Source organism: Arachis stenosperma, chromosome 10 (genome assembly GCF_014773155.1).
Source record: "Arachis stenosperma cultivar V10309 chromosome 10, arast.V10309.gnm1.PFL2, whole genome shotgun sequence".
In the NCBI taxonomy this organism is placed as follows: Eukaryota; Viridiplantae; Streptophyta; class Magnoliopsida; order Fabales; family Fabaceae; genus Arachis; species Arachis stenosperma.
Genome location: NC_080386.1, coordinates 130,907,809 through 130,933,673, shown reverse-complemented (window position 1 = coordinate 130,933,673; position 25,865 = coordinate 130,907,809). Strand labels below are relative to the sequence as shown.

The 25,865-nt window shown below is 34.3% G+C and overlaps 2 protein-coding genes across 2 annotated transcripts; one reads left to right on the top strand and one right to left on the bottom strand.

The window, feature by feature from the left end:
- Nucleotides 1-3,223: 3,223 nt before the first annotated feature.
- LOC130956013 (putative disease resistance RPP13-like protein 1) lies at nucleotides 3,224-8,073 on the top strand. Its single transcript, XM_057883036.1, has 3 exons — nucleotides 3,224-6,986; nucleotides 7,082-7,261; nucleotides 7,431-8,073. The coding sequence occupies exon 1, from the start codon at nucleotides 3,317-3,319 to the stop codon at nucleotides 6,563-6,565; it is 3,249 nt and encodes a 1,082-aa protein (XP_057739019.1). The 5' UTR covers nucleotides 3,224-3,316; the 3' UTR covers nucleotides 6,566-6,986; nucleotides 7,082-7,261; nucleotides 7,431-8,073.
- A 1,500-nt stretch (nucleotides 8,074-9,573) lies between these two features.
- Nucleotides 9,574-13,675, bottom strand: LOC130957756 (protein WVD2-like 4). The gene is made up of 7 exons (XM_057884602.1): nucleotides 13,659-13,675; nucleotides 10,990-11,062; nucleotides 10,857-10,915; nucleotides 10,379-10,454; nucleotides 10,185-10,247; nucleotides 9,968-10,078; nucleotides 9,574-9,699 (listed from the first exon to the last, which is right to left on the bottom strand). Exons 1-7 carry the CDS (start codon nucleotides 13,673-13,675, stop codon nucleotides 9,574-9,576), a joined length of 525 nt encoding a protein of 174 aa, XP_057740585.1.
- Between the last annotated feature and the right edge of the window lie 12,190 nt (nucleotides 13,676-25,865).

The following is a 25,865-nucleotide window of genomic DNA, read 5'->3' as shown; positions in this document are numbered from 1 at the left end:
TGAGATCTTTAAATCCAAGGCCTCCTTCTTTTCGTGGGCGAGTCATAGTGTCCCAGCTAATCCAAGCCATCCTCCTTTCAGAACCTTTTTGTCCCCACCAGAACTGAGAAAGTAGAGAGTGAATTTCCGAAATTAAACCATCAGGCAACTTGAAGCAAGACAATGTATAAATAGGAATAGCTTCTCCCACTACCTTAAGCAATATGTGTCTACCACCTGACGAAAGAAGATTGTGCTTCCACCCTTGGATTCTTTTCCAAACCTTTTCTTTGATCATACTAAAAGAAGCCTTTTTCGATTTAGAGACTGTAGAAGGCAAACCAAGGTATTTATCCTGAGCCCCAATATGATTAATATTCATAGAGTTAGCCAGTAGTGTACGAGTAGTGAACGGAGTGTTGTGGCTAAAGAATACAGCAGATTTATTAAGATTTACCCTCTGGCTACTGATGTTTTCATAAGAATTCAATAAATGCAGGATATTTGAACATGCTTCAGGATTAGCCTTACAGAATAAAATGGAATCATCAGCAAACAGGAGGTGGTTGACCTTGGGACATCGCCTATGTATCTGAAGACCTTGAATTAGTCTATTTTGTTCTGCCTTGTGTAGCAAGAAGGAGAGACCTTCTGCACAAAAAAGAAAAAGATAGGGGGATAGAGGATCTCCTTGTCGAATACCTCTATTTGATTTGAAGAAACCATAAGGTTGTCCTTCCACAATAACAGAATAAGAAACAGTTGTCACTAATTCTCGAATCCACATGATCCATCGAGAGTCAAAACCAAACTTCTCCAATATAAACCAAAGAAAGTGTCATTCCACCCTATCATATGCCTTACTCATATCTAATTTTAGTGCCATTTCATATTCGAGACCCCTTTTTTTGTTCTTCAAGTAATGCATACACTCATGAGCAATTAGGATATTATCAGAGATTAATCTGCCTTTAATAAAAGCACTTTGCGTAGGGCTAATTAGTCTATTCATCATACTCTGAAGCCTATGTACAAATACTTTGGAGATAATCTTGTAAAAGACTGAAGATAGGCTTATTGGTCTTACCTGAGTCATATCTTTAGCATCAGAAATCTTGGGAATAAGACAGATCTGAGTGTGGTTAAAACCCTTCAAGATTCTGCCCCCAGAAAAGAAGCTCTTAACTGCTCGAAACATGTCACCACTAAGTATGTTCCAGAAGCTTTGAAAAAATTTTGCTGTCATACCATCATCTCCTGGAGCACTTTGAGGATGAATGCTAAATGTTGCGCGTTTCACTTCCTCCATAGTCACTGGTCTTTAAGCCTACGGTTCATGTGATCTGTAACCTTAGATTCAAAATCAGTAAACAGAGGTTCAGGGTTCTCATGACAAGCGGAGGAAAAGATGTCCTTGAAATAAGATTCAGCCACAGAAGCAATACCAGCATTTGAAGTAGCCACTTCACCATCATTGCCAGTTAGTTGCCAAATTCTATTCCTTCGGGTTCGATTTCTAAATTTCTGATGAAAGAAAGCTGTATTCTGATCACCAGATTTGAGCCATTTGACTCTAGACTTATCTTTCCAATAAGATTCCTCATTTTGCAATGCTTTTTCAAGTTTGTCCTCTATTTCTGAAACGATGTTGCCTCCATGAATTCCTGCTAAACGAAGTTTCTCTAATTCCGACTGTAGTAAATCAATCTCCACCTTCGAATTAGATCTGTGTTCTTGCTGCCATTTGACAATCTTATGCCGACAACGCTTTATTTTTTGAGCTAGGATATACATGGCTGAACCATCAATCTGTTCATGCCAAACCTCTCTAACAATCTGACGTATTTCATCATTGGAACACCATCTTTCTTGGAATTTGAATCGGCGTTTAGATCTCTCAGTTCTCGGATTAGAGTCTAGGAAAAGAGGGACATGATCCGAGCCTGATTCTGACAGTCTAAGAACCGTTGCATTGGGATAGAGTTGCTGCCAATCAACTCCTACCAGGAATCGGTCCAGTCTTTCCTGTATCAACTCATCACCCCTTCGTCTATTTGACTAAGTGAATGGTCTTCCAACCATACCAATATCAATCAGGAAATTATCATCAATAAAACTATTAAAGGTTTCAATAGAAGAGGGAGATTTAGCACCCCCACCTTTCTCCAATTGATTAGAAATGGCATTAAAATCTCCCATTAACACAACCTTACCATCGAACTGTTGGGTGACTGAAGTTAAATTCAGCAAATTGAGCCATTCTATGTTGATCATTTGAACTGAGATAAACACCTAGAACACCATAGGGATCATTAGAACCAGCTGTCAGAACTGATGCTGCAATGAAAAATATCTACCATGCTGTAAAATCTAAACAGTGCAACCATCCCTCCATGCCATTGCCAAACCCCCTGATAATCCATCCGGATCTACAATAAACTATTCCTTGAAACCACAAGATATTAGTTTTCCTTCAACTTGTCGAAATTGATTTTTTGTTTCACAGATAAAACCAATCTCGGGGAGTAGGATTTGCAAATCCCTTTAAGATTGTGGATTGTCAGGGGTCTCCCTAAACCCCGACAATTCCACGAGAGCAGTTTCATATTTCTTTGGGTGCCACTTGAAGGCTGGCACCCTCCACCGTCATAGCAATTATATGAGGGTTCTGAGTCTCTGATTTGTTGCTCATGGTGTAGAGAAAATCAGAATTGGTATTCAATGATTCCAAAGAGACATAAGATATATGGAATGAGTGAATTAGAAAATGAAATGAATTAAAAGAACAATGAATTGGGAGAGAAAACGAAAATTAGGGAGTTAAGTGGAAAAGAAATTAAGAAAAAAATAAAAAATAGAAGAAGATGGAAAAGAGTTTGACGAAGAAAAACAAAGAAAGGTGTAACCACGGAGGCGGCGCAGTGAAACCCTAGCAGAGCGTCGAGCCTTAGATGAGGAGTACGTATTCCCACTAATATGATGTCAGTCTGTTTAAAGTTTAAATTTTATTACATAAATAATTTTATTTAATTATTTAACAACATGATTATTTAGATAAATTTAAAATATAGATACGCAAATCTTAGTATAATATAATATATATGGCATGTGAATACATCAAAACTATACTGGATGCCATGTGAATAATCTGTCGAAGACCAATAAGAGCAAGAAGTCATTTTATTTTATTACAAAAATATTCAACACCTAACACATTTAACTACTCAGCACGGATCACAGTTAAGACACCACCACAAACTACTGCAACCAGTCAACAAGCAGTCAAACACTTGCTTACCATTTGTTCCTTCAGATCTCATCACTTCTCTTCAGAAACATGGCTGCTGAAGCTGTTTTGTCTTCCGTTCTTAGTGTTGTTTTTGACAGGATGTCCTCCCCTGAAGTTGTTAACTGGATCAAAGGGAAGAAGCTTACTCAGAACCTGATTGAAAGGTTGAAGACTAATCTTTATGCTGTTCGAGCCTTTCTCATCGATGCTGAGCAGAAGCAGATCAAGGAGAGACCTGTCAAGGACTGGCTTGATAGTCTCAAACATGCCATGTATGTTGCTGATGACTTGCTCGATGAAGTCTTCACCAAAGCTGCCACTCAGAAGGATCCAGGTACCTTCCTCTCTCGTTTCTCTGGTATTCTCAATTTGCAAGATCGGGATGTAGCAAACAGGATGGAGGAAGTGATTGATAGGATAGAGTCTCTTGTGATTCAAAAAGACACTCTTGGTCTCAGAGAGATTCCTAAGGAGAACATGTCATGGAGGATCACTACATCTCTAGTTGAAACATCTGATGTATGTGGCAGGGAAGAAGACAAGGAGGCCATAGTAAAACTTTTGTTGGATGATGGTGATGATGATACAGGTGGTCATAGTGATGTATCTGTGATTCCCATTGTGGGCATGGGTGGGATAGGAAAGACTACTTTGGCCCAATTGGTTTACCAGGATGGTAAAGTGAAGGAGAATTTTGATTTTCAAGCTTGGATTTGTGTGTCAGAAGAGTTTGGTGTTTTCAAGGTCACCAAGACTATAATCGAGGCAATAACTAAAAGTTTTTGCAGCTTGACAGATTTGAATTTGCTTCAGCATGATTTAAAAGAAAAGTTGTCAAGGAAAAAATTCTTTGTCGTCTTGGACGATGTATGGAGTGAAAGTTGCGAAGATTGGGATAAACTTCTAAAACCTTTTAGAAAAGGGGTTAAGGGAAGTAAAATTCTCATAACTACTAGAAGTAAAAGAGTGGCTTCTGTGGTGCAAACTGTTTCACCTTATGAACTGAACTTATTGTCTGAGGAAGATTGTTGGTTGGTGTTTTCAAAACAAGCACGTCTCTCAACTGTTTCTATGGAGAATCCAACCTTGAAAAAAGTCGGCCGAGATCTCGTAAAGAAGTGTGATGGATTGCCCTTGGCAGCTCAAGCCCTTGGAGGCTTATTGCGTGGAAATTCTGATATCAAGTATTGGAATCATTTATTGAAGAGTGAGATCTGGGAACTCTCCGATGATAAGATAAAGGTTGTTCCTGCGTTAAGAATCAGTTATTACTATCTTCCTTCGTATTTAAAGGAGTGCTTTGTTTATTGTTCTTTGTATCCCAAAGACTATGAATTTAGCAAAGATGAATTGATATTGCTATGGATGGCAGAGAATTTTTTGCAAGCAGCAGGAAAAAAGACTCCAGAAGAAGTTGGTGATGAATATTTTGATGAATTGATTGCGAGATCATTTTTCCAACCTCATAAGATTTATGATAACAAGTTTGTGATGCATGATCTGGTGCATGATTTGGCAATGATATTTGCTGGAGAATTCTATTTCAGAGCTGAAGAGCTTGAGAATGCAGTGGAGGTTGATATTAAAACTCGCCATTTGTCACATAATGCCAAAGGCAATTATCCTATCTCAAAACTTTTGGGAGTTTGTGACCGAGTAAAACACACAAGGACATTTCTTGGACTCAATTTGGATTCAGAGATTCCATTTAAGATGGAAAATGCACCTTGTATCTTGTTGTCAAAGTTGAAGTACCTGAGGGCTTTGTCGTTCAATTGCTTTCCTCTGGAGTCATTGCCTGATTCAATAGGCGAGTTGATTCATTTGCGTTACTTGGATTTGTCTTACACCGACATCATGACATTGCCCGACACACTTTGCAACTTATACAATTTACAGACATTGAAGCTGGTTAGATGTTGGAAACTAAAAGCCCTTCCTGTTGGCATGAAAGATCTTACAAATTTGCGTTACCTTGATATTAGCGGGACTGGTTTGCATGAGATGCCGGAAGACATGAGCAAATTGACAAGTTTGCAGGTTTTAAGCGATTATGTTGTTGGGGAGCGTGATGGAAACAAGATTAATGAATTGGGAGCACTTGCAAATCTACATCAAAGAATTTTCATTGACAAATTGGAGAATGTGGTCAATAGCAGCGAAGCTTTGGAGGCAAGAATGTTCGATAAGGATGGCATTGAATCTTTGATCTTGAACTGGTCGCCAGATAAATACGAGAATATAGTTGATATACTTGAAGAGTTACGACCCAATAGTAATTTGAAACAACTACAAATTTGGGGTTACAGGGGTACAACATTTCCAGATTGGTTGGGACATTGTTCTTATCACAACATCACCCAAATAACACTCGGCAGTTTTTTGTCGGGTTATTTTAAGAATTGTTGTATGCTTCCATCCCTTGGACAGTTGCCATCTTTGAAGCACCTGGACATTTCAAAGTTTGAAAGGCTCGCTATTGTGGGGGCTGAGTTTTACCGAAATGATGAATCTTGTCTGGAGACTCCATTTCCAATGCTTGAAACTCTTACATTTCAGTCAATGTCTTGCTGGGAGGAATGGCGTTCGTTGGAGTTCAATGCATTTCCTCGACTTAGGAAGCTTTTCATATGGAATTGTCCCATGTTGAGAGGAGATTTGCCATATCAACTACCATCTTTGGAAGATCTTTCTATTCAGAATTGCGAGCAGCTCAGTTGTTGTGTTCCAAGAGCTCCTGCGATTACCTCTTTACGCATAGAAGGAAGCAATGAAGTGAGAATTAGGGAGCTACCTCCTTTGCTGGATAAGCTTTCAATTAAAGGAAAGCATCAAGTGGAGTCGGTGATGGAGGCCATTGCGCACACCCAACTCACTTGCCTCACATCTTTATCCATCTCAGGTTGTTCATCCCGCGTATTGTTTCCAGCGAGTAGTATTCCCGCATCACTACAAGGGCTGACGATATTGGATTGCAAAAAATTAGAATTCGAAATGGAAGGCCAACACCACTCATTGCATGATCTAATGATACAAAACAGCTGTGATTCGGTTACATCCTTCTCATTGGATTCCTTTCCAAATCTCGTGCGTGTTCAAATCAGCAAGTGTGAAAAGATGGAGTCTCTCGTGGTGTCACGCTCTCTTTCATCTCTCCGTTATTTAGAGATAAAGAATTGTGGGAGTTTGAAATCCCTGCAGACGCTATGGATGGCATCACCTCAGCTAGAATATCTCTCATTACGTGGTTGCCCAGATATAGATTTGTGTGCTACAGGGGATCCACACCGTAGCTGAGAGATCTTACCATCAGCTACTACGAGAAACAACTCAGCTGTGTAGCATCGCAGTTTCATGGGCTTACTCATCTTCATATTTATGGTGAATGTGAGAGTGTGAAGGCTCTCCCTAAGGAAGGTTGGTTGCCTGCCACCCTTGAGTCTCTCAGACTGGATGGCATTAAAAGTGTGGAGATGTTGGAATGCAAGGGACTTGCCCACCTCACCTCCCTCCAACAATTATATATTTATTGTTGTTCAAATTTGGAGAACATTGACGGAGAAAAGCTGCCTGCCTCTCTGTTACGACTCACCATCTCTCAAAGCCCTTTGGGTAAACGGTGTGAGATGAAGGACCCGCAGGTTTGGCCCAAAATTTCCCACATCCCCGCCATTCGAGTTGATCGCAGATGGATTTGGTAATCCAACAACTTCAACAGGTAATTCTTTCTATCTCACGTAACATTATTCTTCATTCTCTTTTCACGATATTGTTATTCTTCATTGTTATTATTGTCTTGTATCATTCATACAGCTTTTCCATCGAAGCCAACAAGAGATAACTTCTGCAGTCACGATTTTGCTTTTGATTCATCAATGATATTCAATCATTGTGATACTCAGAGGAATTCTGAGAAACAAGACAATGATAATAACTGCAACAGAGGAAGATTCTTGAGGACATAAGTGGTTAGGAAACCTCATGACTAAAGTGGTACGGATGGCTGAACTAACGATTTTTCTTTTTTCTTTTTTTGAAAAAAAAAATCATTTTATGAAAATTTGTATATTACCTGAGAAGGAATATCTACTTTATAATGTTGGAATAACTTTGATTACCTCAATATGAAAATTTGTATGTGGTTCTTGAAACTTTCTTGCAGAAAGCAACTAAGCAACCAGAGACAATCATGGACACAATCCAAGAGATTCAAGAGTGGCATGACACACTGATTGATATAGAGAGCAGCCTCAATGAGCTTCATCAAGTGTTCTTGGACATGGCTGTTTTGGTCCAATCACAAGGTAAGCAAATCAATGACAGAGATCCACGTGACGAGCGAATTCGTATGTCTGCGGTGGGTCCAGCCGTTCCAGTTTGCAAGGAAGCACCAGAAGAATATCGGAAGTCTACCTTCATTGCCATCATAATATTGATCTTTTTCATATTGATTATTGTCCTTCTTATTGATCATCGTCATATTTACCTTTTGAATTTCGGTTCATGTGTATGTTACACTCTAAAATTCTTCCAAACCATCTGATATTAAATTTCAGGCGCATGAACTAAAGTTTTAGCTGATAAATGTAGTTTTGCTTTAGTTAATGGGATATTGATTGGTGGCTATGAACAAATTGGACTAATTCAAAACTTTATCAAGAGAAATCAAGGCAACATATTCTGTCACTGTGTCACATAACCATTGCATTGTAAAATAATACCTTGTTTGTTTTTCTGGAACCTACCCTTTTGAAGATTGAGACTTTCATGTTCATGGTCTAGAAGGTTATACTTGTAGTGAAATAAGAGTGGCAAAATTTGACAAATGAAACAGTACAACACCAATGAAATGAAAAGTATAGGGAATTCAGAATATTTAAATGGTTAAAGAATGAAAAGGGAATGAATTAAGATGATGATGAAGACAGTATTGAAGAATGCCATAGTCTGTCCACTTGCATTCACTAACCTTCTCCATTAGTTAACATCAGCTCCTTATAATTGGGGTTTAATTCATTAATAGCCACTCTAATCTCTTTTGCATGCATATATTCTGTTTTTGGGGATTTTAAAATTTTTCTTTACATGTATCACATGCTATAAATATTGTTGAATTACCTTGCTTGGAGTTTATATATTGGAGGAATGAGATTAGTTGTTTTGCACCCTTAAACGGTTAAACCTATCGTCTAAGATATTTTGTTTTTCCCCTCTCTATTTTCTTGTGCATTGTTGATTAAGAACTGCATGTTTTGTTAGAAAAATAAGAAAAATTAGTCGATAATGCAGCAACAACTATGTTTATCCCACTTTATGATAAGTGAACAGTTGAATAGTAATACTAAAACCTTTGGGGATCAATAAAACCTAAAAGTTTCCACCTCAAACCATCAAAGAGAAGCAATTAAAAATAGGAATATATTACCAATGCATCAACCAACTGTTTAAACGTATTCTTTACTCACTGAAAATACTATTCGCATCTCTTTTTATATATTATAATAGATAGATAGATATTTCAAAATATAACAGGTACAATACAAGTAGTGGAAATTGAGTATTTATTTTTTTTTTTTTTTTGGCATGATGTTCAAAATCACTAAGCTACCGTTTTATGTTGCAAAAATTCCATAAATATTATATCATATAGAAAATTATTTTTGATACATTTATTTAATTTGTAATATTGATGAAAACTAATAACCTATAAATTATAATGTTGCATTAGCTATTAGTCACATAAATTTAGGATAGGATCGGATGGAGGGTATTTTCATGAAAAAAGCTCGAGTATTTGAACAATTACATTGTCAAAACTCTCTTAGCCGAAAGAAAGTGCAGTTTTTTAATTGATGCAATGTAATTCTGAATTATGAATTCCGTCTAACTGTATTTTTATTGATAAAGGGCCAAAAAGTATTTTCTTATAAAATTACTTAATTAGCTAGTGTGCATGAATGTTCTAAAGTATACAGTGTGATTCATTAGATATTTTACTTTATTATTCTTTTCAAATTATAAAGAAAACAAAAAAAAAGATTGTAAGAATAGCTCAATTGAATATATTGAGGGTACCAAAAACAAAAGGAAGAACAACATCAGAGTTTGGTTACTAATGTTGTGTTATATTCCAAGAATACAACAGAGAACAAATGGTGCCTAATGTCGTGCATTTCCTTGAAGCTACATTTACAAGTTTAAACTGATCTTTCATCTGTTACATCAGGAGCATGATCATTGTCTGTGATTCCTATTCTTGAGGTTTCCTTGCTGAATATTTGGTGATGTATTCTCAAGAGTAGTACTCAGATGATGAGCAAAGGTGCGGTGCTGAGTCTTTTCCAGGAAATTCTTAATGGTGCCACTGCCATTGTAAGGTCTCTGACTCTGAGAAGTATAGCCTTTCTTGATTCAGATTGTGTTTGTATATCCTGAAAGTATAAATTACAATTTGAAAAATTAAAGGTGTGTTTGGTTTGCATTTTTATTTTCTATTTTCATTTTTAGTTTCTATTTTTAGGATCTTGTGAAAAAGAAAGAGAAAATAGGATTTTATTGTTCTAAGAACCAAATCAAATTTTATAAGGAGACAATTATCCGGAACCGCATGGAGATTAAGAACAATATTGTTAACCAAACAAAGCTTGAGGAGAAAATGGGAAAGAAGATTATATTATTATTGCAAACAGTTTAAGATACCTGCTGTGTCTCCTTGTTTGATTCTTTCCTTTCCTTGTAAAAATCAGGTAGTGGCCTTGCTTTGAAGCAAAAGCTTTGGCAAAGTTTTCTGATCTCTGTCTCTGCTTTTTCCTGCAAAATGAGGGGATTGAATGATTTGGTGACTAAACTGAACTGAGGAACTAGATATTGTTCATAGTAACAGACACTTGGTATTAAATTTTACTTGTCAACCAACCTTGAGTTTTGTATGAAGCTGCACTTTTTGTGCCTCATTGGCATTGAACTTTTCTTCAAGTTTCTGAAATTGATTTAGATCAATGGAGAAAGGAAAGGCAAGTAATTTAGTAACTCAGTTAATTAATTCTCATTTTTATTTGTAGTAAGGTTAATTAAAGCTCATAAACAACTAAATTTGATTGATGGCAGAACCTTCTTTCTTCTTGCAGCCCTTTCTTCTGTCCTCAAGCTGAAAGGTGAGGATATCATTGGGGATCTCATTTTGTTTCTGCATTCAAGTAGAAACATTGTAAATACTAATGTAAAGAGAGTATTCACAAAAACCATAAAACTTCTTTAAGCCAGAGATAGATTATGTAAACTTGTGGTCCTTGAAACTAAAGATAGCATGTTTCAACTAATTGACAAACTCTACATTATGTCTAGCATGGATAACATTTGAAGATAGAAACAATCCAAATCCATATAGCACAATGAAAAATCTTATAACACCTTAAATCAGAGTGGAAATGACTTACTCTGTTGAGAGCAAGCGCCATTTAAAGCTGGCTGTATTGCTTGATAAATCAGGAGGAGTTTTGTTCCTATGGTTTAACAAAACTCAAATGCACCCAATCAGGATATAAAAACAGTTTTACATCATAATTAACAACTTACTAGAATTAGGTACCTTTTCTTTTCTGTTAATGGGGTCAATGCAGAATGCATCTGCTTTTCCTTCTTATAAGCCTGCATTTAAAAAACAACACTTTAACATCATAGAAATGCAGATTGTGAAAGGCATGGCAAAGAATCTGACAAACCATAGTTGGTGTTCTTAGAGGAGTTAATGATGCATCCTTTGAAGCCTTTGAGGAACCAGCACTAGCTCTTGCACTTTCAAAAGTAAATTCACTTGGGATAATGTGATTAAGAATAAAATTAAAAGAATATTAAATAATTATTTACCGTAAAAATTTAATATTATTGAAGAATAAAATTAAAAGTAAAGTTTAACAAAATTAAACATTAAAGAATTTCGATACATTTGAGACAAAAGTACCATTCATACTTTATTGTATATGTATCATTTTTTTAGCAAGTTTATATACTAGTCATTCTACAAACATTTCATGATGAACAAAAATCTTTAAGAGTAAAATTATAAAAAATAAATTTATTTAGAATAAAAATAATGTGATTAAAAAATAATTGAATAACTATGTACCATAAAAAATTGATATTATTGAAGGATAAAATTAAAATTTATTCCTACCTATCGTTTTTGTCTCCAACCTTTTCGTTCTATTTAATGACTTAACATTTCAAAATCGTCTCAATTTTGTCCACCGTCAATTCTGATACCAATTTTAAAACGTTAGAGATTTAAATGAGATAATTTAAATGTTAGGACAACTTTAGGACTTACCTCAAATATTGGGGACAAAAACGATACTTTACTCTTTAAAAAAATATTAATTTATATCAATGATCTAAATTTTAATGTTGCATATTTTATTTGAAAAGTAAATTTTATTTTACGAAAATTAATTTATCTATCAATCTATCAGAAAAGAACCATTCTATCTCAAAAAAAAAAATTAAATAATAAAAATTATTAAAGATCAAAATGTTCAATTTAAAGTTTTTTAAGAATCAATTTAAATGTTTATTTTTTAAAATAACTATCCATCATAAAACAAATTGTGAAATAATTCATTTCTATTTTTTCACAACATTTTTGTATAATTAAAATTCTTTAAAAAAATCGAATTATATATATATTTTTTTGAGAAAAAACAAAGATAAAGAAAGTAGAAAATCTCTTTATTTATGTGAGAGAAAAAAAATAGAAAAAGTTTATTAATGGGGTGAAATAAAACTTAAAGTTATACTAAAGTTTTAACACCAAAGAGTAAAACTCAAAGCTATTACTCATATTTAACACATGTATTAAAATAATTTTTGAAATTTTAATTGCATCAATAATATTTTAGAAATGGACAAAAATACATCAGTTAATCTCTAAAGTCATAATTATTATAATTTAGATTTCTTATTTTAACTATGAGAAATTCTCCACATACAAGCATTTTTTTATACAACTCTTTACAAGTTATCTATATTAACGCGCTTCCAACTGTTTTCAATGTACGTCCTTCTTCTTTTTGCTGCACGTTCTTCTTCCTCTTCATCTTCTTCTTTTCTTTTCGTTTCTTGCCTTCTCTTTCTCCTTCTTCAACCGTTACTGCACGTTTTCACTGCACCTTCTTGTTCTTCTTGCTGCACGTTCTTCTTCTTCTTCTTCTTTTCTTTCGTTGCTTGCCTTCTCTTTCTCCTTCTTCATTTACGTGCTTTTCTCTTTGTTTTCTTTCTTCGTTATTCTCGATTTCCATTGTTTTTTGACATCAAGCTCTGAAATTATTTTTGAGGAAGAAGAAGCAGCAGAAGACGAGGAGGAGAAAGAGAAAGAGTTCTGAATTATGCATAAAGTGTACTTCAACGAATTTTGAGTGTATTTCTTAAATCCTTTGGGTGTAGTTTTGTAATCCTTTGGGTGTATTTCTGTAATCCTTTGGGTGTATTTCTATAATCGTTTGGGTGAATTCCTGTAACTGTTTGGGTGTATTTCTGTAATCCTTTGTGTGTATTTCTGTAATCTTTTGGGTGTATTTCTGTAATTCCATTATCTTCAAAACGATTTCAAAGCTTGATTTCAGAAACTATGAAAATTGAAAAAAAAAAACGAAGAGGAAGAGGAAGAGGAAGAAGAAGAAGAAGAGTCGTTCATAATACATGGTGAGTGTAGCGCTTTGAAAATAGGAAGCAGTTGAATAACGCATTAAAAGGCCCGTATGTGTAGCAACTTGTAAGACTTGTAAGTAAAAAAGACTTGTATGTGTAGCAGGCCTCTTTTAATATATATGGTCAATCTCAATGATTATTTTGGAGCTTAACTCAAAACTAAAATTACAAAATTACAGAAACATATGTACATACACTAATTTATAAAAGGAAGAAGAGACAAAATTACACCTGAAAGTTCACATGCTGGACACGGATACACTTCAATCATTTAATGAGTCATGCGTGAACAGTATTTATACACTCCAGCGGACACATTCACTCTTCCGGTCATCAGCGTGTGGTGTCGTTAGTTTGAGTTGACACGTGGCTCTCTTTACTCTTTGCTGGAACCTTTAGTTGAGTGAGCTGTCCATTTAGTGCTAACTCAGAAAAAATCTCTTATTTTAATGATTAATTAAACAAAATTAAGGTTGAAACCCTCCCTTAATTGAATTATGAACCTTCAATATAAGATAGTTTGCACGTTGAGAGAGTTAGAAAGCCCTAGCAGAAAGGCAATGGCATTACTCTGAAGTCGTCACTCACTTGATCGTTGGAGGAATACTTTGCTAGTTTACTCGAAGAAGGCAACCCACACACCACAGCGACGATCTAAAGGTAATATCTTTTGAACTTCTGACTATACCGATTATGATCGAACATGCTATTAGATCTTTGTTTAGTTACTAGTTAGTGATTGTCCGAAAAAAAATTGATGGTTTTCTGGGTTTAGTAGTGATTATGAGGGTTTTGTTTTCTTCGTAGATGTCAAGTCATATCACGCTCGTGTATCACCATAAGGGGAGGTTAGAGAGAAATTCAAAAGGGGTTACAGTATACAGTGGTGGTCAAGAGTCCTTAATACCGAGAGTCAATGTGGATACGCTAAATCTTTTTTTCATGGAGGGGTTATTCAAGGATTTGAGATATATTCATTGGAAGGATTTTTACTGGGGAAAGCTTGATGCCGAGGGTGGTGTTGCTCTTAAGCTACTTAGGCTTGATAGGAATGTGGTGAACATGTATGAGGATGCAATTAGAAATGATGATAGGGTGGTACATGTGTATCGGGAGCACACTGTAGATATTCCAACTGAGGTTGAGGTGGTTGACGTGGATGCAGAAGAGGTGCCTACCTCTGAAACAAAACCATCCAATGTGAATGCAGATATTATAATTTCACCTAGTGGGAGGACGAAGAAGAGGGCACAAAGGACTTTAAAACCAGCTAGGATTATGAGGCCAAGAAAATTAACAACAACAGTAGGTCAGAAGTCATCCCAGACATCCTTAACTTCAACCAGAAAAACCAACCCAAGGGAAAAGACAACAAAAAACCACACAATCTAATACAGTCACTGGAGCCCAATCCCAACCCAAAACAGTCTCACCCACAGTCCAAGTCCAACCCAAACAAGTTAATCAAGCACCTATGGCCCAAGCCCAACACACACCACCTGTGGCCCAACCCCAAACCACACAAACTGAACCACCAACACATTCTGAGACTATAACTCAACCACAACCCAACCTTGCACAAAATGAGGTCCCTACCCAAGAATCAAGAGGAAAACAAAAGAATAGAAGAAATTTTTACAAGAGGCCAGCTCCTAGTGGACAGACCTTTGTGCAAGGAGGCATAGGTGAAGCTCCAAAAATATTTGTCGCTCGTACAACCAGTGAGTCTTCAGAGAGTGATGATATGACTCTAACCTAGATTACCATCAATATGAGTTTGAGGAGCTGCACAGCCTTTATTCATCAGGCTGTGATAGTGACTATGAGGTAGAGCGCACTGTTTGGCCTCAAGAAAATCCAAATGCTGCTTTTGGCTCAGTACATTTAGAGCTAGGGATGGAATTCGAAACTATGGACCAATTAAAAAGAGCAGTTAGGAAGTTCAATATACAAATTGGAAGGAGTATCATGTTTAGCCGAGTGGAACCTATGAAGCGTAAGAAAATTTATTGTGAAGCCAACTATCCTTGAACTATCTACTATTCAAGGTTTAATGAACCAAAGAGCTTTCAAGTAAAGACGTTTGTCAACCAACATGTTTGTGCAAGAAGTCACACCAACAAATCAGCTGATAGAAAGTGGGTTATTGAACAACTGGAGGAGAAGTTGAGGGACTAAAGGGACTTTAAAACTACTGAAGCTGAGGCATGGTTTAGGAGGGAGTTCAATGTAACCATTAACTACAAGAAGATACAGAAAGCAATGAAGAAGGCAAAGGAGAATATTGAGGGTTCAGAGAGGAAGCAGTATGCTGAGTTGAGGGATTACATTTTTGCCCTGTTGACAGCTAACCCAGGAGCAACTATTGACATGGACACTACCCCTATGCCTAATTCCCTCCCGATTTTCAAGAGACTCTATATATGTTTTGATTCTTGCAAACAAGGATTCATACAAGGTTGCAGACCATTTATTGGACTGGATGGTACATTCCTAAAAGGGTATTACGGTGGCCAATTGCTTACAGCAGTGGGACAAGATGCTAACAATTAGATCTTTCCCATTGCATATGCGGTTGTTGACTCTGAGACAAGAGATAACTGGAGATGGTTTCTAGAACTCCTGCATCATAATTTGGGGAACTATAGGGTGCATGGTTGGAACTTCATTAGTGACCAACAGAAGGTAATTGTTAATTGTTGTTGTTTTCTGGTTCATTTGGCTCACTGAACTTGTTAATTGTTGTTGTTTGTGTGACTGTAAGGTCTCATACCAGTCATGGATCAAGTTATGCCCAGAGTGCATCATCATTTTTGTGCAATGCACATTTGGGGTAACTTCACTAAAAGGTGAAAGGATAAACAGTTGAAAAGAGCAATCTGGGAATGTTGTAGAGCCACCACTGTTAATGAGTTTGAGGTTGTAATGATGAGGTTAAAGGGAATCAACACTGTTGCCTGGGAATACTTAGATATACTTGACCTAAAGACTTAGACAAAGGCACATTTCAGTGAGTGGCCGAAGGTGGACAATGTGACCAACAACAACTATGAGACCTTCAATGGAAAGATTCTCAAGTACAGAGGCAAGCCAATCATCACAATGTTAGAGAAAATCAGAGTGCATATCATGAGGGTTATGGCAAGAAACAAAAAGTCTCTTAGTAGCTATGTTGGTTCGGTTGCACCAAGACAGCTTAGTAGGCTTGAGAGAGAGAAGGAAGAAAGCAACAAATGGACTCCCACATGGGCAGGGGATGACAATGGAAAAATATATGAGGTTGAGAAGCATCCTACTAAAGTAACTATGGACTTGGGAAATCAAAAGTGCACCTATAGATTTTGGCAGCTCAGAGCCTTGCCTTGAAGACATGCTTGTGCAGCACTTGCTCTGAGGGGTTGTAGGCCAGAAGATCAGATTCATAATTGGCTGGGAATGGCTGCATATAACTCAGCATATCAACATAACATCAACCCTGTACCAAGTAAAAAATTTTGGGATAAGGTTGAAGGATATCCTCCACTGCCCCCTCATTATGAGACACCTATTGGCAGACCAACAAAAAAGAGAAGAAAGAAGAAAAATGAGCAAGACCAAACCCCAACCCACATAAGCTTAAAAGGAGATATAGAACAATAATTTGTAATTACTGTGGTGAGGTATGAATATCATGTTTTATGTATTGTTTATGGAACTCACTCATAATGTTATATTTACACCAACAATGTTTATATGTTGTAGAGTGGCCACAATAGTAGGAGTTGTTAAAAAAAGCAGGCCGATATGACTGATGAAGTAGCAGCTATGGAAGCAGAGGAAGCTACTCCTGCAATTGAAAACCCTGCACAGCCACCACCACCCCAAGAAAACCCTCCAACTAATTCCCCCCAACAACAAAAAGCTAATGATGCTGCTACAGCTCCAAGACCTAAATCTAACCCTATGGTCTCAACTGAAACCATGAATGCTACAAGCTCATCAATGAAGGAGAGGTTTCAACAGTTTATGCCAACCCCAAGTCTGAGACAACAACCAAAGCCTGGTCAAAGACCATCAAAATTGGTCCCAAGAGGAGTTCTTGGGAGAATCAATGGTCCAGCTGCACCAATTTACCAAGGTGGCCCAAGTGGAGGTGGGCCATGTAAGGGTCTGCAACAGAGACATATGACCTAGGATGAACACTGCTGTGCATGTTTTTTTTTTTTTTTGGTTATTAGGCTATTTGAACAACTAGGTGGACAAGGTTGTTTTGTTTAGCATCATAAACTTTTATCTTTTTTGGTGTCTGATAGTATGTGATATGTTATATACATTGTGACTTTGCCTCTTAATTAGGTATTTCTGCCTTGTTTGAAAACTCAGTGATTATAGTCACTGCTCTGACTATTTTGTTATTACAATGAAGCAGAGACTTCTAATTGAAAAGAAGTTGTTGGATATTATTATCTGTCTTTACAATAACAATGAGTTAGCTTGCTTATGAGTCACAGTTAGTACTCATGAATTTGACAATTGCTTGTTTTGTCCCTAATTTACACAGGTTTACATTTCTTTATGTTGTCAATGGTTGATGTTACACCAATTACAATATATAATTCACAAGAACACAGAGCTTTTTTTTTCTTCCATTTATTCAATGCAACTTTTAAAATGATTACACATGATCCTCACTTCTGAGCATATATCCTAAAAATTCATAATGCACAAAATTTTAACCCCAGACAAATGCCCATAACCATATTCTTAATACACTTTATTTCACCCCTAATCAGATTAACTGTCTTCTGTAATTGTTGCACATCTTCTTCCAATTTTGTGGCACACTCTATAAGCTCGTTCATCTTCTGGTATGATTGTTTCAATGACCTTTCTTCAGATTCAACCTCTGTCTCCACTTTTTTTGTTTTTCCTTCAACTTCGTCCAGCCAAACAAAATACTCACACCAATATTCAGCACTCTGAAAATTTGAGACAACAATCGGAGGAGGAGTGAAGAAGGAAACAAATGGATGAAAACCTAACGCCAATAACAAGAAGCAGCACAATTTCGAAACCTACCTCCCACAAAGGACATTACAGAAACAATCTGTCTGGATTCCACTCTGTTCCAGACTTAAGTACCACAGCTTCAATTCCGTGCAAACACTTGCCATTGTTGTAGTCAAACTTCTTCTTCTTCTTCTTCTTGTTCCACAATAACGAAGATCCGCCACCAACAACGTTGCCATAATTTAGGGATAAAGAGCTCGATTTTTCCTAGAGTAAGCCCATGTTTTTAGTTATTGGTCTCTGACTCTCTGTGTTAGGGTTTCAATATAGAGCATCTTCTTTCTGAAGATAAAAGAGAACGAAGGGTTTCGGCCTTAATTTTGTTTAATTAATCATTAAAATAAAAGATTTTTTTTGAGTTGGCACTAAATGGACAACTCACTCAACTAAAGGTGCCAACAAGGAGTAAAGAGAGCCACGTGTCCACTCAAACTAACGACACCACACGCTGATGACTGGAAGGGTGAATGTGTCCGCCGGAATGTATAATTACTGTGCACACGTGACTCATTAAAAGATTGAAGTGTATTTGTGTCCAGCATGTGAACTTTCAGATGTAATTTTGTCCCTTCTTCCTTTATAAAAAGAAGTAAATTTAGTAATCCATAATTGAGTTATAAGAAAGTGAATCTGATTTAATGATGTAGATTTCAAAACAAATAAAATAGCATTACCAGAAGAGATCATCTATGCTTCAGTTCCTCCAAAGACCTCTCTCTCTTCCATTTGTTCTCACCATATTCCTCTTCCTCACGTGGATCTCCCTCCATTTCCACACTGCTTCCAAAGCTTCTTCCTCTTTCCTGCAATGGAGTGCCATAGATGATATTAATGCCAACTTGCTCAGATTTCGATCTAGAATTCCTTCCAAGATTCTGAAAGATGAGCGTGGTTGGCTCATTGATCCTTGCCTTCTGGTATTTCAGGTCTCTATTTTTTTTCTAAATTTTTTTAGTTTAATTTTAATATAATTACAGTGTAAAATATATAATAAAATTATGTTATTGGATGGATGTGTAAAACGGTTCTATACTAAAAGTACATCAAAATTAAATTCAATCTTTTTATCTATTGTTATTTGAAAGTAATATATATAAACTAAAAGGTGATTTCTTTCGTACCCAATTAATTTGAAGGTATTACATACCCTTCTTACATGTTCCAATTAATTGGTGACATGTGTATTCATTAATTCCAATTAGCAAATGAATTTTTAATTTTTAAAAATAAAAATTAATGAATTTAATACATGTATAAAATACTTTATATATACATACATTTAAGTCTAGTTAAATCAAACCACCATATGTGATAAACCTTAAATAAATTATTTAAAAGAAAAAAAATAGAATTGAGCCGTTGTAATGCTGCTGGAGAAAGAGGGAAGAACATAGAACCCTAATCCTTTTCATCTAATTTCGTCTTCTTCTCTTTTCTAAATTCACAGAAAAAATTCGTTTCTTCTTCTTCCCTCTCCTCACTCTCAGGATATATCTTCTTTTTTCTCCTTTTAATCTTCCAAAGTACTCGATCTTGTTGCTGTAACCCAGAGCAATCCATCGTTCTTTTTACTGTTCTTCAATTCAAAATCGCCAACTTTGTTGTTGGAACCCAGAACAATCGATCGTTTTTTTTACTGTTCTTCTATTCAAAGTTTAAAATGAATTTTTTCTGTGAATATAGAGAAGAGAAGAAGACGAAATTAGATGAAAAGGATTAGGGTTCTATGTTCTTCCCTCTTTCTCCAGCAGCATATACAACAGTTCAATTCTAATTTTTTTCTTTTATATAATTTATTTAAAGTTTACCATATATGGTGGTTTGATTTAACCAGACTTAAATGTATGTACAATGTATTAATATATATATATATATATATATATATATATATATATATATATATATATAAAGTATTTTATATATGTATTAAATTCATTAATTTTTATTTTTAAAAATTAAAAATTCATTTATTGATTGAAATTAATGAATACACGTCATCAATTAATTGGAACATGTAAAAAGGATATGTAATACCTTCAATTAATTGGATATGGAAAAAATCACCAAACTAAAAATTAATTATTAAATTAGTCATTATATATTTATATATTTGTATTTTTATATAAATTGATTTACATATTTTTTCAACTAAATAATCAAGTACTAAAACAATCAAACCTATTATATTAGAATAATTAAACATACACTTAAAATAGGATCATAATTTTTCGAGTAATATTAGGTAACAGTTTTTATTTTAGTTTATATCAATTAATTTCTTTAAAATTATTTTTTTATTTTAAAATTTAAATTCTAAATTATAAATTTTTAATTTCAAATTTTAAATTATAAACTTAAATATTAACTAACTAAAAGTTATTTTTTCGGATTTTCTCTAATTTTTTAGATGGAGCTATCACTTGTGCTTCAATTCATGCAAGAGAAATCCAACCAGAAAAGTTAAGAGAAAATCATAGACACCATGACACCAACGAGACACTTGTTATTTAGGGTGCTATGACAAGATATAGGGTAAATTTTTACATTAAAATTTTTAGAGTACTATATATATTTGTTCTGCCATACATCATAAATATGTATGTGAAATTAAGTGTGTATATATGACACATATGTTCTATTACTCCTCATTTCTTATCCATGATAATAGTTCACATATGATACAAATGAAATGTTTTTAAAATATTATATTAATTGAATTGTATTTTACATTTTATATACAATGTAATCCTTTGAATTAAAAAAATATGGATCTTGTGGTTTCAAGCTTTCAATAACCGAAAAAATATTATCTTATTGATTTCAAACCGTATGAAATATAACTAAAACATGAGATGGAGTTCAATAAAAATAGCAATACTAGTAAAAACTCATTTCTTCTAAGGTATAAACATTTCAACTAACACTTCTCAAATAATAATATATTTAAGCAATGTTTTAAAACTGAATTTAGCCGTCAAACAAATAAATTTAATTTTATCATTTGGTGGTTAAATGTTAATAGAAGAGGAATATCCAAAAAGATGATACATGAAATAGTCAAATAAAATTTACGTATAAATAAATACATCATAGACATAATAAAATACAATGATAATTTCGTTTAATTCATATAGCTAACTCTGAATTTATTGTTGTTATGATTATTGTTGTTTTTCTCTTATATTTTTGGAAATATACATTGTTGTTTCTTCTTTATGACTTGACTGACTTGTAAAGTGTAATACTTTTGTAGTTAAAGAATAGCAAGGTTCCTCATAAACATTATGGTGAAGTGACCATTGGGTCCGATAACATTATTGTTGCTGCTAGCCCTAGTGGGACAGCCCACGCAATAAAAGACATAGATCAGATTCGGAGTACGTTTTTCATAGAATGGCAAGACAATATTATAAGTTATAATGTCTCAAGTACGGACTTTATTATTTGGAAAGATCTTTAACTTTTTTATCTTATAATAAATTAAGTTATTCAATTAGTTTCTCTTACTAATTAAACGACTTGAACACTAATGTCCAACTGATGTGATAGTTATAATTCCATTACACGCTATAATTTAGCTATAAATACTATAAGTTATTAAACAATCAAATATTAGAACATATTATAACATTCTAAAACACTATTATTCTTCATTTAAGTAAAATGTTTGAAAAAATGTAACTGGATATACCTCATCTTAAATATAAAAAAGAGGTACAAAATTATTTAAAGACATATTAAAATAAATAGAACATATTATTCACTCAATAATTTAAGTATTGGAGTGCCTTTTGTAAGTATCCACTCCTTTGTTCTCCTGTTATCGAAGTATAACTCATCTCAATGGAAAGTTCCAATTATTCACCGGCGGACGAGTTATATAATGGCCAACCTTCATAAGAACAATTGACGCTGATCATGGGCCTAAAAACAAAAACCTTTTTTTCTTTAGGTCCCAAAATTACCATAGGCTGACCAATCTCCTTCCATACCATCCGAGCTCCTTTAGATAGTAACAAAGTTACAATAGGCTAATTAGCGCATAGCAGAAAAAAATCAAAAAATGGCAAATCTGATGACCGAGTTAACTAATACTCGTATTGCTAATAATGGTGATCACAATGAACAAACGGATGACGAAGAAGAAAATTCTGATCCAACGTATATCTTTAAAACTCAACAACCAGCGAGAGATCAACAAATCAATGAAGATGATGATTTGGACAACACAGTTGGACCATTCACGGCAGATGTCATGAATTTCAAACTGCCTAGGAACTTTGCATTATCAATAACTCTGATTCCCTATGATGGCATGTGTGATCCGAAAAAACACGTTAAAAAATTTCGCTCCATGATGATAGTAAACGGTGCTTCCGATCCTATCTTATGTGGTTGTTTTCCTACTTTTTTAGACAGTCCTGCATTTGATTGGTTTTCATCTTTGCCTGCAGATTCTATTTCACACTTCCAGAAGCTTGCAAACACTACAACAAATATGGGCTTTACACGACTCCGATTTTCTGAACACTATTAAGCAAGGATAACATAAAAACCTAAGAGAATATATTACTCGCTTCACCAAAGTAGCAATGAGCATCCCAAACCTTTACCCAAAAGTGCACCTACATACTATAAAGAGTGAACTTCACCCAAAAAAATTCCAAGACGCCATCACAATGGCCAAACCTAGAACCTTGGCCGAGTTTTGAGAGAAAGCCAAGGGATCAAATGGAGATTTTAGACAAATGACAAAAGATACATAACATATAACTTATAACTATTAAGCATCTACAATTAAGATATATAACATATAACTCATAATAATAAATCTCTGTCCAAAAGTTTTCTTCGCTTCTCTTCCTGGCTCCGACCAATACTAGCCAAACAAAATCCTAGAACCTAAACAAAATAGAAGTTATATAACATATAGCTCATAACTATATATTAAGCATCTACAATTAAGCTTAGTTTCATATCTGAAGATATTGGTCCACGACAATATCTCCGACCTCATTAATCAGAGAAACGTCGGAAGGCCCCTGTAATACTTCGTCAACAACAACTATAAAAGAAAACTTCTTATCGCACACTGAGGAGTCGTCCCATCTTCGGCAAAAGCATGCAGTCTTTCTTGCTTGCTCTCAAAAACAGTAAGCTCTTCCAAGGAAATCTCCTCCTTCTCAATTAGATTGTAACATAAATTTATGACGTCGGCCTTCCTCTTTTTGAAAATAATACCCTTTTTCTTGGGAGCTAGCTAGTTGATTCACCTCTCCTCTCCGTCCACCTTATTAGGGTTCGATAATAAATCCTCATTTTCAACATTCTTGGTCTTCAAACGAGCTCTTAAGCTCGCTGTTGAAACACTTGAATACTTCCTACCTACAAGACACATAAAATCAATCTCAAAAATATTCACTCATTTTATCTTCAAACATATTTCAATATTTCATATATTCTTACCAAGATAATTCACTACAGATATTCTATCTTCTTCCCATAGAAGCAAATAAAAAATAGATATTAAATTTCTCCTATGAACAACTTTCACCATATATTCTATTATACAGGACTTATATCTTCTGGACCTAAAATGTGTTATGTTTGTGAACACCAAAACAAAGAAAACTTCTCATCAAAATGTTCGTCCAAATAGCAAAGAAAATTCTCATCCACCGATTTCAATTTAAGAAACATTTTTTTTAAGTCTTTAAATGACGACTTAAACTTATAGAGTTTGAAATCAGCAAAGTTCAGAGCATTATTAAGGTTAACCCAAACTTCTTTTCAAATTCCTTTAGCCTGAAAAAAAAAAAAAAAAAAAACTCCACTGAAGATTTTATTTCTAAAAATTCTATTAAAATTTTAAAATACCTCAAAAACGTCTAACCATTTGGATGAAGTTGTGAAAGGGACACAGTTTAATTATTTTAAAACATCACACTCAACCAATAAATAATAATTTCACACGAAGTTCTTCAAGCACACAATTATACATGTAAAAATATTTAAAATTAATTTTTTTTATGAAAAATATGATCAGTCCTATTGTATGGCACCAACTCAACTTCGACTCCAGAACCTTCCCTCACTATTTTTGATATATCTATCTCACCCATACTATTCTTATCAACAAACAAAGACCCACAAATTTTTTCGTCGTCACTAACCCACTTGTATGAACCGTCATCATCCTCTTTTTGTTTTGCCTTTCTCTTTTTATCAACCATGGTATTTCAGAAAGAAAAACGAAAAAGAAGAAGAAACGGTGGGACAAAAACATCAACTAAGAACTCATCTCTTTTACTTATGCTTTTATAGTTTTATCACTTCTCTTTTCCAAAATATTTTAAAGAAAGAGAAATTGCCCTTATGAATCTCTTCAAGATTTTAAATAACTCTAACACCATATTTAATGGAACTCATTCAATTCCATAAAAAAAATCCCCTCCTACACACCAACGGTCTTGATTGTACTGAAAAGTACAATAGTACAATTAATGACAAGACTTTTTTTTTTCAAAAAATATTTTATTTATTTATTTATTTTTGTTTAATTTGATAAAGTAAGTTGAATTGGGACTCCATACCCATAGCCAAAATTATCGAGTTAAACTAAAAAAAATTCAACCTGCTTTGTCAAAATCTCACTAGGCACAAAGTTTATCAAAGTTTGTGTGGTTCATCTATAAAAAATATTAACATCCACAAATGAAGAGGAGCCTCCTTGCTTAGAAATGATTATATTATATAAAAAAGAAGCAACTACATTTGTGACATATGTAATCAAACACCACAATATTCAACAATAAAATAACTCTATATAGTTTTCATAATCCCATCTATCAAATTATTAGTTATTAATCAAATACTTATTTCAGATCAAAGTGCTACAACAATTTTTATATTATTTGATGACGAAGAAAAAATGTTGTTGGACACAACTGATTCAAATCTAATTACACTCCAAAAAAGTAATGACATTAAAGTACCACCCCAATTAAAAATTTTGTGCAACTTCACACTTATATTTGAAGTTAATGTAAATAATTTTAATCTCAAGGAAGGTTTTCAACAATACACTATTACTAGATATTTGTTCTAACCAAAAACACTGAATCTCAACACCTATTACAATAAATAAAACAGATAATATTCAGAAAAAAATACTTATTCAAGATATCATTTTTATTTCTAATTTAAATTATTCATTGATTATAAAAACCAACTTCGCCAACACTAATATCATCAGACGAATATCACATGCCCGTCAAGAGATTAAGGAGAAAGAAAATCATACAAATTCAAGACACATCTTTGGAAGAAGAACATACATGTAAAAATGGAACAAACAACACAATAGAAAGTGCATACAACTCAATCATTTATAAAGAGCATGCCGTCACAAGAAAGAAGAAAGCAACAACTCTAGTTTATACATATTTAATTTAATTCTATAAAACATAGCAATTTTTAATATTTATTAGTTATTATTATTAATTTACTGCTCCGCGCATACGGTCTCATTCTAGTTTTTATTATTTTAGAAGTCTTTTAAAATTATTTTCGTGAGATATTTTGTTTTTTCTAATACTTATAATAAAATATTTAATATACATATTAGACAAATAAACTTTTTAAAGAATACTATATTAAAAAAAATTAATCTTTTTCACAAAAGATTAATATGACATGTGAATACATCAAAACTATACAGGATGCCATGTGAACAATCTGTCGAAGACCAATAAGAGCATGAAGTCATTTTATTTTATTACAAAAATATTCAACACCAAACATATTTAACTACTTAACACAGATCACAGTTAAGGCAATACCACAA

Bases quoted from the DNA above. Each gene is read 5' to 3' on its own strand.
- LOC130956013 (XM_057883036.1), top strand. From the start codon at position 3,317: ATGGCTGCTGAAGCTGTTTTGTCTTCCGTTCTTAGTGTTGTTTTTGAC.
- LOC130957756 (XM_057884602.1), bottom strand. The intron at 10,455-10,856 runs GTACCTAATTCT...ACTTGAATGCAG, and splicing joins CCATTAACAGAAAAGAAAAG to AAACAAAATGAGATCCCCAA. The intron at 9,700-9,967 runs GTATCTTAAACT...TTATACTTTCAG, and splicing joins CAAACAAGGAGACACAGCAG to GATATACAAACACAATCTGA.